The 17042-nt window shown below is 46.4% G+C and overlaps 1 protein-coding gene across 4 annotated transcripts in view; it reads left to right on the top strand.

The window, feature by feature from the left end:
- Window positions 1-17042, top strand: part of SMARCC1 (SWI/SNF related BAF chromatin remodeling complex subunit C1) — a 958790-nt gene that overhangs the window by 105896 nt on the left and 835852 nt on the right. For all 4 annotated transcript variants that reach the window (XM_085628643.1, XM_085628641.1, XM_085628642.1 and 1 more), the window contains exon 4: window positions 5098-5179. In XM_085628643.1, coding sequence (XP_085484769.1) covers window positions 5098-5179 — 82 coding nt within the window. The remainder of the gene's footprint in view (window positions 1-5097; window positions 5180-17042) is intronic.

Here is a 17042-nt window from a genome sequence, read left to right as displayed (position 1 = left end):
TTTGGCGACTGCTGCAACTCTCCTCAGAGAGTCTTGGGCCCCAGGCACTCACTACAGATATAGCAACATATGGAGAATCTGGGAATGTTGGTGCCTGGAAAGGAACCTGGATTCCTTGGAAGCACCTATTGTTGACATAGTTAACTTCCTTGTTAAACAATTTGATAAAGGCCTCAGCTATAGAACTATCAATTGCTATAGATAGGCTATTTCTGCTGGTCATGTCCTTGTCAATGGTAAAACGGTATGTAAAAATTTCATTGTTTGTAGAGTGATGAAAAGCATTCGTTTAAGAAGACCTCCTAAACCTAAATATGAAAGTCTTTGGGATGTCACACTAATCCTTGATCTTTTCAATAACTGGCCTGTTAATACTCTCCCCAATAAAAAATAAAAAAAATCCTTTCCATTAAGCTGGCTACTCTACTATGCCTAATCTTATGCAGAAGGGTCTCTGATGTCAAAACCCTGGAGATTACGAATAGATCTCATAACCTGTTCGGAGTTAAATTTGGGATTTATAGAAGAACAAAGACTATGTCTGATTCAATCTTTTACCCACGTTTTGATTTATGTCCAAAACTTTGCGTTGTGGACTGCATGAGAGAGTATGATCGCAGAATGTTTGCTCTTCGCCATCAGGATGTTAACCAATTACTTGTATCCTTTGTTAAACCCCACAAAGGCATAACCTCAACCTCTATTGCTAGATGGGTTAAGACTGTTAAGAGTTGAGCAGGTATTGACTTAAAAAAACAACATTTCAAGCTCACTCCCTTAGAGGGGTGCCATGGCCAGTAAATCTCTGGTCTGGAGGTAAGTTGGACGACATTCTCAAAGCTGCTGACTGGTCAACGGCTAGCACCTCTGCACGTCATTATTGCAAGCCTATTGAACATATGTCTGATGTTGTTTTACAAAGCTACCAACATGCATAATATAGCCTCCGTTCTTGTAATGAAATTGCGATTCTCATATTACCATGACTAGAGAATCTGGATTTCATTAAAGACGCGGAGGCTGACATTATTCCTCCCATCCCACCCCTTGGTGGTCTTACAATGATTTAATGCTGTTTTTGTTACAGTTTATTACTGTACTTTTTATTAACAGTACTTGTTTCATCTCTTGTTCCTTTTAGCTGGATAAGCTTGACACTATTTTTTACATTCAAAAGATATTTACTTCTTTCTCTTTTCAGGTAACGCTCCTTAACTGTGTGTCGTCTGGCCTTTGGTTTTACCTTCGTTCTTCCTTCTCCTTCATCCTGCTCCTCAGAAGATCGTTTTGATGTTTCAAGTTTCATGAACTTATTTTCCTTCACATTTAAAAGAGGCAGATTGTTGATGGCTCATGCCTTTCATTTGTTGCTATTGTTCTATTCTGGAACCTTTTAATATTGTGATGTAAGCGGCTGCTTGGACTGCATTAAAGGAATAATGCATATTAGAACATTGGAATGTGGAGCACTCCATTGTAGACAATGGAGTGCTCCGTGCTTCTACGGCCGGTAAAGGCCCGCAGAGCAACATTCCAATGTTTTACAAAAGCCTCTCGAAGCTCGAGGGGATTTAAATCCCCTCGAGCTTCGAGAAGCCTTTGTTTAATTTATTAGAACATTCTGCCCTCTAGTGGCAGAATGTTCTAATAGCCTTAAAGCCCTTCGTAGCAGGGCTATACCGCTATTAAAGTCCCGCTGCTTTTGTTAAAGTCCCTCGCCTTCGGCTCGGGCCTTTAACGTTGCAGCGGGCCTTTAATAGCCGGTATAGCCCGCTACGGCGGGCTATAAGGCTATAATGTCAGCCTCCGTGTCTTTAATGAAATCCAGATTCTCTAGTCATGGTAATATGAGAATCGCAATTTCAGAGAGATACTGTACCCATCCATTGCAGTTCAGTTATTTGTTGAAGGAACCTATGGGCTCAGGCTGCTATGTTATTAATGATTACTCATTTATGTTAAACCGGGACTAGGAGCTGAAATAAGAATTATTCTTCACTAAATATTCTGGGCTAAAGATAATGTAGCACAATTTGTTGAGGCAAGTTTTTGAGAAGCTTACTCAGCATATAGAGGCTTATATTGTAAATGTTTGTTTGGGAGCATTCTTTGACAAAGTATATCAGGCAGTATTGTGGCTCATTTGAATCCCTCTATCTGTTGACTATAGTAATAGCTTCTGGTTTTCCTCCAGTTCTGCATGTGCAGCTTTGCCTTGGGTGTCATATATGGATGGTGAGCTATTGTTTGATTGATGCCTTGCAGAAGTCTGAAGACGTGTTTTTTGTTTATGGAGTTGCATGATATTCGTATTCGGTCATGAAGCTCCCTGTTCTAGGACTATAAATGTAGATCCCCAAAAAAACTGTTTTTGTTGCCTTTGCTGACCTTAATTAAAGAGGCTTTAAAGTGGCTTTCCAAATGCCGAATTATCAGGTCAGTCCATAGAGATTACACTGGCATACTTGACCTTAAAGTCTTAGCTATTGGATAAAAGTCTAGTATATGCATACCTCAAACGAGTTGACCAAGAATAAAGACCATGAATATCTTTGATGATGGCATATTGAACATCTGTAAAAAAATTAAATGAATACTTGGAGCTATTTGAGTTGTCAGTTAGAAAAAGGTATGTATGAGAAAAAGTTGAATGTTGAGTTAACAGTATTTTAATGTGATTGCAATAAAAAGTTTTCTTTCAAAAGTTGCAGTCTTTTAATGTGCCTGAGGCAGAATATTTTGTGTACCTTTTGTATTTGACTACGTTTTGTCCCACTCCGTATTGGAGAGTGCCTGGTCTGCAGCACCGGTACCCAATTTATTGTTCCAGTATTGTTTAATTACTTGTTCATATATTCTGCAATTGCCCATCATGCAACATACCTTGGATGGGTTTTCAAACCTTTTACCCATTGAGTTCCCCTAAAGTGTGTTTTTATTGCAGCAGCTTTTAGGACTGAGACAGTGAAATAGTTTTAGGGGCGTAGCTGAGTAGCATACAGGATTATTACATCTTATTCGGCTCCCAAAACAGCCTGCCTTTTTGCCTGCTGTTCGTTACTTCAGGGCTCAGAGGTCTGCGTTACAAGTCTGAATTAAGTATTAAATGGAGTCTCTGCATCCAGTGAGGAAGGTGGGTTAAGGAGAATGTAACTGTGAGGAGTTAACTGGAGGAGTTTCTTAAGAGACCGAAAGAGATTATGGGAGTACTGAGACTCATTGTAAAAATTCTTGAAGGACTGGAAATATCAGTGGCTGCAATGGAATCACACATGGGAAACATGGAAGGGTGATTGTCTAAAGTTAATAACTCTAATATCCTCATTGGAGATGTTTACAAATTTCAGGGGGGAGTGCATGACTGCAGTGGCATCGGTATACATAGAAATATCATTATTTATTTAGGGTGCCTGCAAAGCGGTGCTCAACCTGGAGTGAAAATGGTTGTTGGAAAATTGCAACATCAGTATGCAGGGGCTTCCTGCTTTTTAAGGCTGCTCTCGGCATGACTAAGGGTATTAATTGTTAAATACTTGACTAGCCTGCTCATTGTTGGACTATGTCCGCCCATCAGTTGTCAGAAGTGCATGTTGGCTGCCCTCCTGGGCATCCAAGATGGGAGAATCATCCACAGATGGTATGATCTTGGATGATCCATTGGGAATTTACCTAATTTATAGGTCTGCATTTGTGTTAAAGGAAAATCTCAAGCATAAAGAATTCTCACTTTACTGGATGATGGTACTCTGACCCAGGATACGAGACGAAAATTGGCAGTGGTGTAGAAGGAGTGCTTGGCAATAGGCTTGTTTAAATCATTGTAGAGACCGCCTAAACTGCAAGGAATTCATGTGGATTGTTTTCGTCCTTCCTTTTTTCACTCACTTCTCATTTCCCTTTCACTGCCTTGTATGAATCAAAAATAACTAGCAGTTATTTTGCCTCAAATACAGCATGTTTAAAATACATTTTGGAAGTGGGTTAGTTGTTAGGTTATCTGTCAAGGGTGTCTGTTTGAAAGTAGGACATTGATTGTGGTCTTATCAATTTTGCTCAGAATATATTTAAAATATATTGAAACTCAAAATTATAATATTCTCTGGGGCATTCTATGTCTTTGTGTTGTTTCTGTGAATAAAGTGTTTAAACTCTAAAAACGCTTTGTATACTAGTCCCCCAAATAATAGAGCTCCTTGTTGCATGTCCTTTTCAGTCTTCCTGGTCCCAATATATGTAAGTATAGCATTGTTGGTTAAGCCTTTGCAGAGTCATGTGTATTCTTTCCCCCAAATCTTTTCTTTGGAGGGCATTTGCCTGGTTAAAGAGTAAAACTGACAAGTGTGCCAATTCTCTGGTGGACTTGATATAAATATTGCTACTGCCTTCTGGGAGAATACACATGATTTTTGTACCTCCCTATAGACTATTCCCAAAAGGATTAAAGGGTAGGCACTTACTAGAATAGCGAACTAGATTCTAGATGTGATAATGTGAAGAATTGCTGTCCCATTGATTAATGTGTTGATTTAATGTACTCATTCCAAACATTGACAAATTGTGTTAATTTTAAAGGTGTTAATTTGGAAAATGCTGCAAGTGCGAGATTACCTGCTAACCCTGAAAATGTACCAAACTCTTGCCTACTTCTTAGATTTTCTTTTAAGATTATCACAAACATTCATTGAAAGCTGAATTCTGTTAACTGTAAAATAAAAAAGGTTTGTCTGTCTATCCGTCCATCTATCTGTCCCTCCCTTCCTCCTTTCCAGTATTTCAGTAGTGGAGACATTATAAATAGGAACATGTGTTCTATCTTCCAAGTATCCACGTCTCAGAATGATGCTGCAAAGGATCTGTGTATAAGTAGCTTATCGACTGTAACGCCGTATAGACCGACTCTTTAACATTTAAATAGGACATGAGATATATTGATTAATCTATATGTATGTGTGTATATATATTTATATATGTGTGTTTATATACATGTTTCACAGAATATCTGTCTGTTCCTTAAGAGGCTTTTTGTATGTAATGAGAGTGTGAGAAGAAAGCTTGTTTTTGTGAGACGATTAACAGTATTGATCTTTTTTTCTTCAGGCGCAGGTTTGACCTTCAGAATCCATCCAGAATGGATCGCAATGTGGAGATGTTCATGAACATAGAAAAAACACTAGTGCAGGTTGGTGCATACTTTTCTTTTTTTACCATTAGGCTATTAATAGAGGTGCCACCTTTTTATGTCTGCTCTACAGATCGCTTTAGCTGTCTGACGGCTTTACCTCCTGTTTGGGAATGTCAGCAGTACTTTCTGCAGCCTTATGGTTAAGGGAAGGTCTGCTCCTCCATCATCCTCTGTTTTGAACAATGATGAGGACCTCACATAATCCGGGTTTAAAAAAAAAAAATAAGATCCCATCCAAACTTAGGTCTTTCGCTTTGCTAAATATATTTCTGTTATAGTAGTGCACAGCTTGCAATCTAGTGAAAATCTCAAGAAACTTGCAGACCTACTACTCATGGAAGCTTCAGATTACCCTTCTTGCTCATGGAGCAAGCATTGCAATAGTTGAAGTTCAGTAAGGAGTTTATTGATACTTGTGCTAAATCAATATATGGGTAAGTTTGAATCTAGAGATATTCTTAAAGATTGTTCCCTTCTTTCTGACGTTCAGGGAAAAGTCGTGAATTTGCTATATGATGGCCAAATGTTCAGAATGGGTGCTATTACAGATACATTTCTGATTGCCATAACTTTTCTATCACAAGACCAGTTTCCTATCCATCATCCCAAGTCCTTAAAGAAAGTGGCGTCCAAATAGACCATGGAGGACAGGAGGAAGGGGATAGGTGAACGTGGAACTTGGATAGATAGATAGAGTGGAAGTGGCAGGGACAGGTAGAAGCCATCTGACCATGCTGGGCAGGTGGGAGAGGTAGTGGCAGCTCAACAGAATCCTTAGGGTAGATAAGACGGTCGCAGGACCATGGAATATGGTGGGCAAAAAGTAGGGAGTAGGGGGGTGCACACAGACATCAGAGAGCAGGGAAAAGGAGAGTAAGGGCAGCAAGAAACACCGGCTAAGCAGGAGGGCAATGATGGGGTGTCGAATTGGGAACTGGAGGGCAGGAGGAGTGGGCAGGAACATCAAGCTAAATGTAGAGCAGTGGCAACACATCGGACCATCCAGGGCAGGAGGGAGGGAGCTGGTGCATGGACTCGGACAACAGAGGGTAGGGAGGAGGTGGATGGGACAGCAAGCTGACTGTTTAGGGCAGGCAGGAAGGGCAGTGACCGAACAATGGCCACACGTGGCTGTAATGAAGGAGCAGGGTCATGGACTTGGGTAATTGATGGATGGCAAGGAGGATGAGGGCAGGAGCAGCAAGCTTGGGTGGGGGCAGCACAATGCCAGGCTAGGTCCTGTATTGAACCGCCTCCATTTGTGCATTGTAATGGGCATCCTACTTAATGTTTTAAAAAAAAAAATCCTTGGAGATTCACTGAAAAAACAAAAGGTTAAGTGGACGTTCTAGTTAGGCTCAGATTTTACTCATACAGACCTAGTGAAATTGAGCCATTCTAGTTTCCTGGGATAACCAGAACTTGCGCCCCCGCTGCACACTGCTTATTACCTCACATATTACATCACTCATGACATGGTCATTGACATCACTAACATTATCCACAGAAGCACTTCCAACCCTATGCAACCTCTCATACACCCACTCACACACCCTCACAACACTCTTACCTATTCACAGACCCATACAGTGCTGACAAAATCACCCACTTATCCATATAGCCACTTAGACAACCGCTCACTCACCTATACAACTACGCTCACTCACCTATACAACTACTCATACAACCAGTCATTTACCCATATAGCCACTTGCACATACATACACCTACTCACCCATACAGCCTCTCGACACAGCCACTCACTCAGCCACTCATCCATACAAGCACTCACACAACCATTTACATACCCATTCACACATCCATACAAGCACTCACACATTTGCTCACTCACCCATACATCCCGTCACAGTGTACAATACAGCCACTCACACACCCACTCCCTTTACCAAACACCCAATCAAACAGCCACTCACTCACCCATCCACCCATCCACCCATCCACCCATCCACCCATCCACCCATCCACCCATCCACCCATCCACCCACCCACCCATAGAGGCACTCAGACACCCACTCATGCACGGATACACACAGCCACACATATAATATATGTTAAATAGTATCACTCAGTAGTATACAAAGTATACTATTTTAACTATTGTAGTAGCTTTATATATATATATATGTATATATGTGTGTATGTATATATGTGTGTATGTATATATGTGTGTATGTATATATGTGTGTATGTATGTGTGTATGTATGTATGTGTGTATGTATATATATGTGTATGTATATATATGTGTATGTATATGTATGTGTATGTATGTATGTATGTGTATGTATGTATGTATGTATGTGTATGTATGTATGTATGTGTATATGAATGTGTATATATATATATATATGTATATGTGTTTAACACTCAACATTTAGAAAACCCTCACTGGATGAGGTCATCAGTAATGTCACTAACCATGTAATGAGTGATGTAATATGTGAGGTCATAAGCAGTCCATTGTGAGGGTGTAAGTTATGGTTAGCTCAGGTAATTACAACTGCTGAATTTAACTTGTTTTGTATGAGTGAAATCTGAGCCTAACTATAATGTCCCTGTAACCTTTTTTTCAGTAAACATATAGATCAACTGACATTTTCACCCTACTATAATGTCCCTTTAACCATTTGTATTTTTTTTCATTTAATTTCTATGTTTTTAAAAAAAACTTACAGCCAAGATCTTCCAACTGTGGGGCACGCCTCCCTGGGGGTCCATGGATGCATTCTCAGGGTGGCGTGAATGCCTCAGTACGTACTTGTAAATGAAGATGGTCTATTTAGGGCGTTTCCAGACTGTCTTCATTTACATGCAGCACTTGAAGTGCTTAAGAAATATATGGGGAAATTCATTATTTAAAATAAAGTATTTCCAGCTGATTAGCTGAACTTACATTTATTTTTCATTTACGATTTCTGCATTATTTTATTTGTAGTTAACTGGAAGCAAGAAACGCTACACTTACAGAATATTTTGTTAGTTTTAGCTAAGTTTCATCTGGAAGAGTCTTGTTTTTTTCTCCCTCATTTGACTGCATATAAGATAATGTAGAAATCTTAAATGAAAAATAAATGCAAGTTAAGCTAATCGGTTGGGAATAGGTTTTAATGACAAACACGTTCCTCAGAAAAATGCCTTAAGGAAGGTGGGGAGTTATCAGAGTGCTTTTTTTCTTCTTGTTTTTTTTAGGGCCATTAGCAAAGCAGGTGCAGTGGCACCGGGGTCAGGGTTTTGACTGTCACCACAATTTTGACTGTCTTACTACCAAAAATGAGGTGGGAGACATTTTCCTTGGCAGCATCCGGGGCAAGGTCACCCTTGTGCACAGGGACCGAGCCCAAGCAACAAGGGGTGAGAGATGGGGCTTTTTTAACGTATTATTTTTATAGAAAGGGACAGAGAATCCTGCTTTGGGCCTCAGGCTTGGGAATGATGGCCCATTGACGTGGGCAGAGGACACAGCCTGCTTCACTGGTTAGAGGTATCAATAGTGATGCTGGTGCATTGCCACCAGGGCTCAGGGGTGTGGAGGGCCAACTAAACCCAGTTGCTGTTGTTCTATGCTTCCTTGTTTGCATTAGGGCTCAGTACAAATTTGCTGTGCCATTGTTGCTTTGGGCCTTGGACCCATAGTCCAAGGGAGGTGAATATTGAAACCAAGATAACATTTCTCCCCTCTCTTTCAGAGTGCAGGTAGAAAGCGAGTGGGGCAATGTGGGGGCCCATGTTTCTGGCAAAGGGCAGAGAAGACTGCTTGCTTTACAAGGCAATAGCTTTAGTTAGTGAAGCAGGAGCATTGGCATTGGTAACCAGGACTGTCAGGGGCCCTTCACATCAGTTATTACTGTCTGCCTTTACAGAAGAGTTAGGACAGAGGGTACCCTTGCTGCAAAGAGGAGGAGATAATGTTCAATCTGAAAGAAACACGTTAGTTAGATTCCTCACCTTAGAATATCCCCAGGCGTCAAGCTGGATTCGGAAAGATTTTTCGTCCGCAATACCCTTGCGCGTCGTCTGCGGCTGCGGCTCTGCGTCCGTTGGCGTCGTGCGCCGGTATGGCATTGTCGGAGTACTTAGACGCCGCCCTTGCGCACTGACGTCAGTTATTCTTTTTTCCGCGCCAGTAAGCGCCAATCCGGGAAGAGCATACCCTTTTAGTCATTTATTGCCTAAACTTTTTTTAATTATTTTGGTTCTCTTCTTGTCGACTCTGGCGCCGGTAGGGATGGCTGGCTTTAAGACTTGTGACTCCTGTCACCGACTGATATCGGTTACGGACCACCACCGCCGGTGCCTGTATTACGACCACGATGCCAAGTCGTGCCTCGACTGCCGGGCCTTGACGTCGAAGGCTAGGCGGGAGCGGTCCCGCAAGCTACTCGAGCTCCGGCAGTCGGCTCCGCGCCGCTCAAGGTCCCGGTAGAGGAGGAGGTCGAGGGACATCGCTCTTCAGACTCCCCTCGTGCGACTCGGCTGAGGGTTCGGGTGGCACCACCCGCGTGGCTCCGCCGGAGCCTCAGGGGTCTAGTCCGTCCCCATACCCTCCGGTCCCTGGGACTGACGCGACACCGGCGGAGGTCAGTGCCTTCCTCTTGGCCATGAGGAGCCTGGCTCTGTCGTCGACGCTTGCCGGCGCACCTTTGGGCCCCGCGGCTCGACTGGGAGGCCTAGCGAGCCGGCGGCTCTGGCCCCGGCGGTCACTCCGGTCCCAACGCAGCAGGTCCCAACGCCGATGAGTGGCAATTTCATCTTCTGCCCGGCTCCGATCATTCCTCCTGTATACCAGGAATCGGATGACGGTGATGTCTGGGAGGGGTCTGAGGACCCTCTGGCCCGGCAGGGCCAGTTATCTCAGGACTGGGCAGACGAACTGGGGAATGCCAGTGGACTTGACACCTCCCCTGACACTGGATTCATCTCTCCTCCGACCGTGGCTTCGGAGGTAGGTGCTGCATTTTCTGTGGTGCTGCGTAAGGCAGCCGAAGCCCTTGGGCTGGAGCTGCCTGCTGTGGCCGTGAGGACGAACCTCCTCACAGAAGTGCTTCAACCGTCAGCAAGCTCCTCGGAGCCTCTGCTGCAGTTCAATGAGGCACTCAGTGACGTTCTGAAGGGCACCTGGTCCAAGCCCTCCACAGTTCCCCCTGTGGACCTGAACGTGGCCCGGCGCCATCGCACTGCACCGGGCGACCCCAGTTTTCTGTCCCAACACCCCACGCCCGAGAGCCTGGTTTTCCAGGCCTCTACCTCCCAGACCTCCTTCCCGTCCGCTCCCCCGGATAGGGAATCCAAAAGACTAGAGCAGTTTGGGAAGAAACTGTTCTCCTCTCTGTTTGGGGTTGCGGTCTATCAACACCGCCTGTCTTTTGGACCGTTACTCCCATTCTCTGTGGGATACGGTGGAGGACGTGCTGCCCCAGTGTCTGGAGGAGGCCCTGACACGGCTCCCCCAGGCTCTTGCCGACGGGCGGGATGCGGCACAGCATGCCATCCGATGTGGATTGAACACGACGGACTCGCTGGGCAGGGCGATGTCGACCACGGTGGCACTTCATCGCCACGACTGGCTGCGGTCCACGAGTTTTTCCGGGGATGTCCAGAGCACCCTCATGGACATGCCCTTTGATGGCAGTCACCTTTTTGGCGACAAAGCGGAACAGTGCGCTTGAGCTCAAGTCCTTGGGCCTCTCAGCCTCACGCCCGCAAACTTCCGCTTTTTGCCCCTTTCGTGGCCAAGGAAGGGGCGCCCCCTCACGTCCGCCTAGCCACAGGCCGCAGAACCAGCCACCGCGCAGTCGCGGATGTGGATACCTCCGAGGCGGGACAGGGGGACAACGTGCCGGTCCATCCACATCTACCCCAGCAGCATCCGCCTCAAAGCCCTCCTAGTCCTTGCTTTCAGGTCCATTCCACGCCAGTGGGAGGCAGAGTTCACCATCACCTGCTCCACTGGCGTTCCATCACGTCGGACAGGTGGGTGCTGCAAATCGTCCGAAGGGGCTACTCCCTCCCCTTCGAGGCGACCCCTCCAGCCATGCCACCGCAGTACCACCGCATGTCGGGGGATCACTTGAACCTTCTATGGGAGAAGTTACGGCCCTCTTCGCCAAGGGGGCCATCGAGCGCGTTCCTGGTCCAGAAATAGGTTGTGGTTGTTATTCCCACTACTTTCTGGTTCCCAAGAAGGGCAAAGGGGGCCTACGCCCTATCTTGGACCTCCAGGAGCGTCAACGCCTTCCTCCGCAAGGAGTTCAAGATGCTCACCTTAGCTCAGGTTCTGGCTGCCCTAGACCCTGGAGACTGGATGGTAGCGTTGGACTTGCAGGACGCTTATTCCACATCCCCGTCCTGCCGGCCCACCGGCGTTACCTGCAGTTCACGGTGGGCCAGGAGCATTTTCAGTTTACCGTGCTCCCCTTCGGCCTCACCAGTGCCCCTCTGGTGTTCACGAAAGTGATGGCGGTGGTCGCAGCTCATCTGCGCAGATTGGGGGTTCCAGTCTTCCCCTATCTCGACGACTGGTTGTTGAAGGCGGGCTCGCCCCAGGCAGTCGTCTCCCACCGCCAGACTACGGCGGATCTCCTGCATTTGCTGGGGTTCTCCATCAATGTGCCGAAGACGCATCTGAGTCCCTCCCAGAAGCTCCTCTTCATAGGAGCGGTTCTGGACTCAGTGCAGTTCCGGGCTTATCCTCCAGAACAGCGGGTCCGGGATATTCAGGCTTTAATTCCCATCTTTCGGCCTTTATCCCGGGTTTCGGTCAGGTTGGTGCTGCGGCTTCTGGATCTGATGGCCTCCTGCATCCTGTTGGTGCATCACGCCAAATGGCGAATGCGGGCTCTGCAGTGGGACCTGAAGTTTCAGTGGGCCCAGCATCGGGGCAACGTGTCCGACCATGTCTTGATCTCGGAGGGCACTGCGAGACAGTTGCAGTGGTGGCTCACGGACCGCGATTGGGTCAGTGGCAGATGCCTCTCCCAACCCCAACCGGAGCACGTAGTAGTGACGGATGCGTCCCTCCTGGGATTGGGGGGGCCACATGGAGAGGCGGAGATAAGAGGCCTCTGGTCTCCGGCGGAGTCTCGGCTCCATATCAACCTGAGGGCGATCCGACTTGCACTGAAGGCATTCCTTCCCTCTGTCCGGGGAAGTGTAGTGCAGGTGTTCACGGACAACACCACCGCCATGTGGTATTGCAACAAACAGGGTGGGGTGGGGTCGTGGACCCTTTGTCAGGAGGCTCTGCGCCTCTGGACATGTCTGGAACATCAGGGCATCACCCTGGTGGTTCAACATCTGGCGGGCTCTCTGAACGCCAGAGCCGACGAACTCAGCCGCCGGTGCATGATGGATCACACATGGCATCTCAACTCGGACGTGGCACAAGGCATCTTTCAGCAGTGGGGAGAGTCTTGGTTAGATCTATTCACCACCGAAGAGAACGTGCAATGTCAGCAGTTCTGTGCGTTGGAGTTTCCAAGGCGGCACTCGCTCGGAGACGCCTTTCGTCGCGAGTGGAGTTGCGGTCTGTTGTTCGCCTTTCCGCTTATACCACTTCTGCCCAGAGTTCTGAAGAAGATCAGGCGTGACCGGGCCCAAGTCATCTTGGTGGCTCTGGATTGGCCAAGAAGGTACTGGTATCCCGTGCTACTCAGTCTGTCGATCTGTCCCCCGATACGCCTGCCTCTTCAGGAGGACCTTCTGTCGCAGCAGCAGGGGACGGTCCGCCAACCGAACCTGTCCTGTCTCCACCTCCATGCGTGGAGATTGAGCGGCGGCAGTTCATGCCATTTGACTTGCCTCCTGAGGTCTGTGATGTTATTCTGGGTGAGTGAGCTCCAGGCTCTCTCTTCTAAGCCTCCTTTCCTCTCTGTCCATCCGGATAAAGTTGTTCTCAGGACTCGTCCTTCCTTTCTTCCTAAGGTGGTGACTGCCTTTCACATCGGACAGTCTGTCACGCTGCCCACCTTCTTTCCGCCTCCGCATCCCTCGAAAGAGGAAGAGAGGCTCCACCGTCTGGACCCAAAACGGGTGCGGTCCTTCTATCTGGACCGCACCAAGCAGTTCCGGGTGGACGACCAACTCTTTGTTGGCTACGTAGGTGCTAAGAAGGGGCGGGCGGTGCATAAACGAACCATCTCTCGGTGGGTCGTTTTATGTATCAAGGCCTGTTACTCCTTCGCTAAAAAGGAACCCCCTGTAGGGCTAAGAGCCCAATCCACTCGGGCCACAGCGGCGACTACTGCCCTGGGCCGGGGAGTCCCCTTGCAGGACATCTGTCAGGCAGCAACGTGGGCCTCGCTGCACACGTTTGCCAAACACTATTGCCTGGACAGCCAAGTCCGGAGAGACGGCTTCTTTGGCCGTTCTGTTCTCCAGGACTTTCTGGTGTGATCTTGGTTCGCAAACCCACCACCGGGGTTGGTATTGCTGGGGTATCTATTCTAAAGTGAGGAATCTAACTAACGTGTTTCTTTCAGATGAACAAGTTTCTTACCTTCGGTAACGATAGATCCGTAAGAAACATTAGTTAGTTAGATTCCTCACCGACCCACCCATCCTCACCGTTCTGCGAACCGATATCTAGGGTTGAGGTCATCCCTTTCAGGGCCCTAGACTTTTTTGGCACCAGTGTCGGTCTCTTGCATGGCTCTGCGTTCCTGGCGCGGAAATCTATGTACAAGAACTGACGTCAGCGCGCAAGGGCGGCGTCTAAGTGCTCAGACGTCATCACGACGCCGACGACGGACGCGGAGCCACAGACGACGCCTAGCGACGCACAAGGGTATTGCTGACGAAAAATCTTTCCGGATCCAGCCTGACGCCTGGGGATATTCTAAGGTGAGGAATCTAACTAACTAATGTTTCTTACAGATATATCATTACCAAAGGTAAGTAACTTGTTCATTTTCACAAGCTGGCTATAGAGAATGTATTTACACGGTCTATCTGTTTTTTTTGGGCACTTTAAAAATACACATCTCGTTGAACTAACCCCTTTCTTCGGTGGTAAATGGTATTTAAATATCCCCACTACTGACGTATCACAGTTCGTCCTCTGATATATTTGTGGCAGTTTGCAGCATGATCTTATTCATTTCAGTGTTGTCTCACTCTAAATACTTTTTTATTACGCTTTTGTCATATAGTTTTTTTCATACATGTTCACAGGTGTTGAGGCACTCTTCGGACACGTTTTTACTCTCCTAATACGGTTCTTTTTCGACTGGATGCACTGCTGTGGCTTGTGAACCAGTATCACAATGCTCTGACATTTGTCATCACTTCAGCCATTTCATTACTTTACTTTATCCTTTACTTTAGACTCATGTCCCCTGATGAAGGGCAATATCTGCCCGAAATGCATTGGGATGACGAATAATAAGTGATGTACTTCACCATTACGATTTTGGATATGCTATTCCTATGAGACACCTATCATTTCTTGAAAGATGAAATCCTGAATGAAAGAAACGTCTTAAAATAAATAACTAAACCAAGGAACCTTTCATACGAATTATTGGTACAGAACTGATAAATCGGATAACCTTCAGGTATTTTTTATCCAGCTGTGCATTTAAGGGTCACTTTTTCATCTTTGTAATCCACCTGCACTGTAACACACTGTTTCTCCAAGGGAGTAAACTCGAGTTCGCTGGATAACAAAAGTATTTCTTTCAATAAAAACAATTTGTAACCTTACAAGCCCAATACTAGTTGGCAGGAGGTTGCTGAGTATATTAATGTGCAACACTACACGCTGCAAACAGATTTTTACAGGTAAGTAGCTTTTTCCTTGTCTGCTGTGTTCTGAGGGCACAGTGCTGAGAGAAGTTAACGCTCTATTTGTATTGCAACTCTCCAGTACTCGGGTGTCTTTCATAGATTCACATTCCACGTCGTCGAAGTGGGAGTCCCACGGTACATAACATAGCAATGTAGCAATAACACAACCATAGATAGGTAAGAAAAGACCATAGAGTAGCATTGAATCATAGAGCTTTTAGATAGAAAAAACTTTTCACTTTTATAACATATTACAGTCATTGTGAATAGTCCAAACTCCAGCCAATCAGGCGTTAACACCCTCCAGAATGTTCTCCTCAGAGGCTCAGGCCCTCAGATTTTCTTCCGCACGTCGTGTGAAGGGAGTCTCCCTGAGCTCTGCTCAGTTTTTCTCCTCAAAGAAAAGCTTTTTGTCACATCAACAACCAAGAAGTCCCTCTTCAGACCTTGTGGGACATGTGGAAAACAGCGACTTCATTCTGAGGACCCTCATCAGAAGTGCATTTATTGCCTCTACCCTGAACACCAGGTAAAGGATTGTAAAATCTGCAGAACTTTCTCTCAGAAGGAAAGGGAGGGGCGTCTCCTTCTGTGGCTACAGAAGTTGAAGACTATGGACAACCCTTTGTCAGATGTGGAGAGCGTTTCCTCAGTCTGGACTACTTCATCTTTGAAGAGAGCCAGTGAGTCGGAGAAAGTTTCTCTTAAAACTAAGGTGGCGAAGAAACATCATGTTAAGTCCGCTGACCGGCCTTCCACCTCAAAAGGGGTGTCTCCTGCCCCTCAGTCTGTCTACACCCTCTGCGCCCCTGAGATCTGACTCTCAGGCGTCCAAGACTCTATCTGAGCAGTTTTTGCCTAATAAACTGTCGACGAGGACTGCTGCAGTCGCTTCTACGATGTCTTCAACTTCTTCATCTATGATGTTGGCTATGATTCTGTCGTCGGCGACATCTCCGTCGACGTTGGTGTCAGTTGAGGTGAGGCCTCTGTCGGCTACGGTGCCTTTGACTTCGTCGACGACGACTCACAAGCAGAAGAAGCATTCGCCGACGTGCACTTCCTCGTCGACGAAAGGGTCAGCTTCATCGACGATGGCGTCGACGGCGATGGCTTCGCCGACGGTGGCTCAACAACGACGGCAACTTCTCTCGTCGACTGCGACAGCGTCGACGGGTACATCCATGGATCTGGTTCCTTTGAAGTCTTCAAGTTCTCTGCTTCAACTGCGGCGGTCTTCTTTGGAAACTTTGATGCCAATCCAAACTGCTTCTCATCCTCCAGCAGAACTGTTCTCTTCTGACGCTGGTGACGACGAATAGGAGGAGGATGACTCATTTAGGGCTGCTCGCAGTCCCTCTGAGCTTCTGATTAAATGTCAGGATTTGGATGACGACCAGGAGTATGAGGACTTTTCAGACCGTGCCGACCAACCTGCACCGGATCTTCATATGGCGCGGATGCCTATGTCCCTTATTTGCAACCTTCAATTCCTGCTGGATGACTATTACAGGCGTTTTTCAATCTCGGTCCAGGCTTCTCCAGCACCAGCAGCGCCTCTTCCACCTCCGCTTCCTACAGAACCGTTTTCTACGCCTTCTACTTCGGCGTTCAGGTTGCCACACCAAGACGCTCCTCATGTCATTGAGGAGGAGGAGGATGATGATGATGCTGATGTTGATGATGACAGTGTAGAAGTGGACCTCAGTTAGGCCTACCAGTGCAAGGGGTTCGCCCTTCTCTGCACAGAGTCCTCAGACCAATAGGAAGAAGTTGGCACAGAAACTGGAATAGAAAATACAAAGTTTAATAAACCTCATGAGGTGGAACTACATTCACACAGCACCCTTCGGTATTGAATGAAGTAGCACACCAAACAGAAGGAGCATGGTCCTTTTATACCCACACAGGGGCTTAAGAGGGCAGTACAAGTACAGGAGAAGGTTTTATGTACATATAAGGTCATATAGAAATGCACAGTCAAAAAGTAGGAGGAGTTAACAGTTTGCAAATGCTAGTAAACACATCCTGACAGTTACATACTACTAACAGCTGCAA

Source organism: Triturus cristatus, chromosome 10 (assembly GCF_964204655.1).
Source record: "Triturus cristatus chromosome 10, aTriCri1.1, whole genome shotgun sequence".
Classification (NCBI taxonomy): domain Eukaryota; kingdom Metazoa; phylum Chordata; class Amphibia; order Caudata; family Salamandridae; genus Triturus; species Triturus cristatus.
The sequence above is the reverse complement of the archived record's forward strand: the minus strand, read 5'-3'. Positions and strand labels throughout refer to the sequence as shown.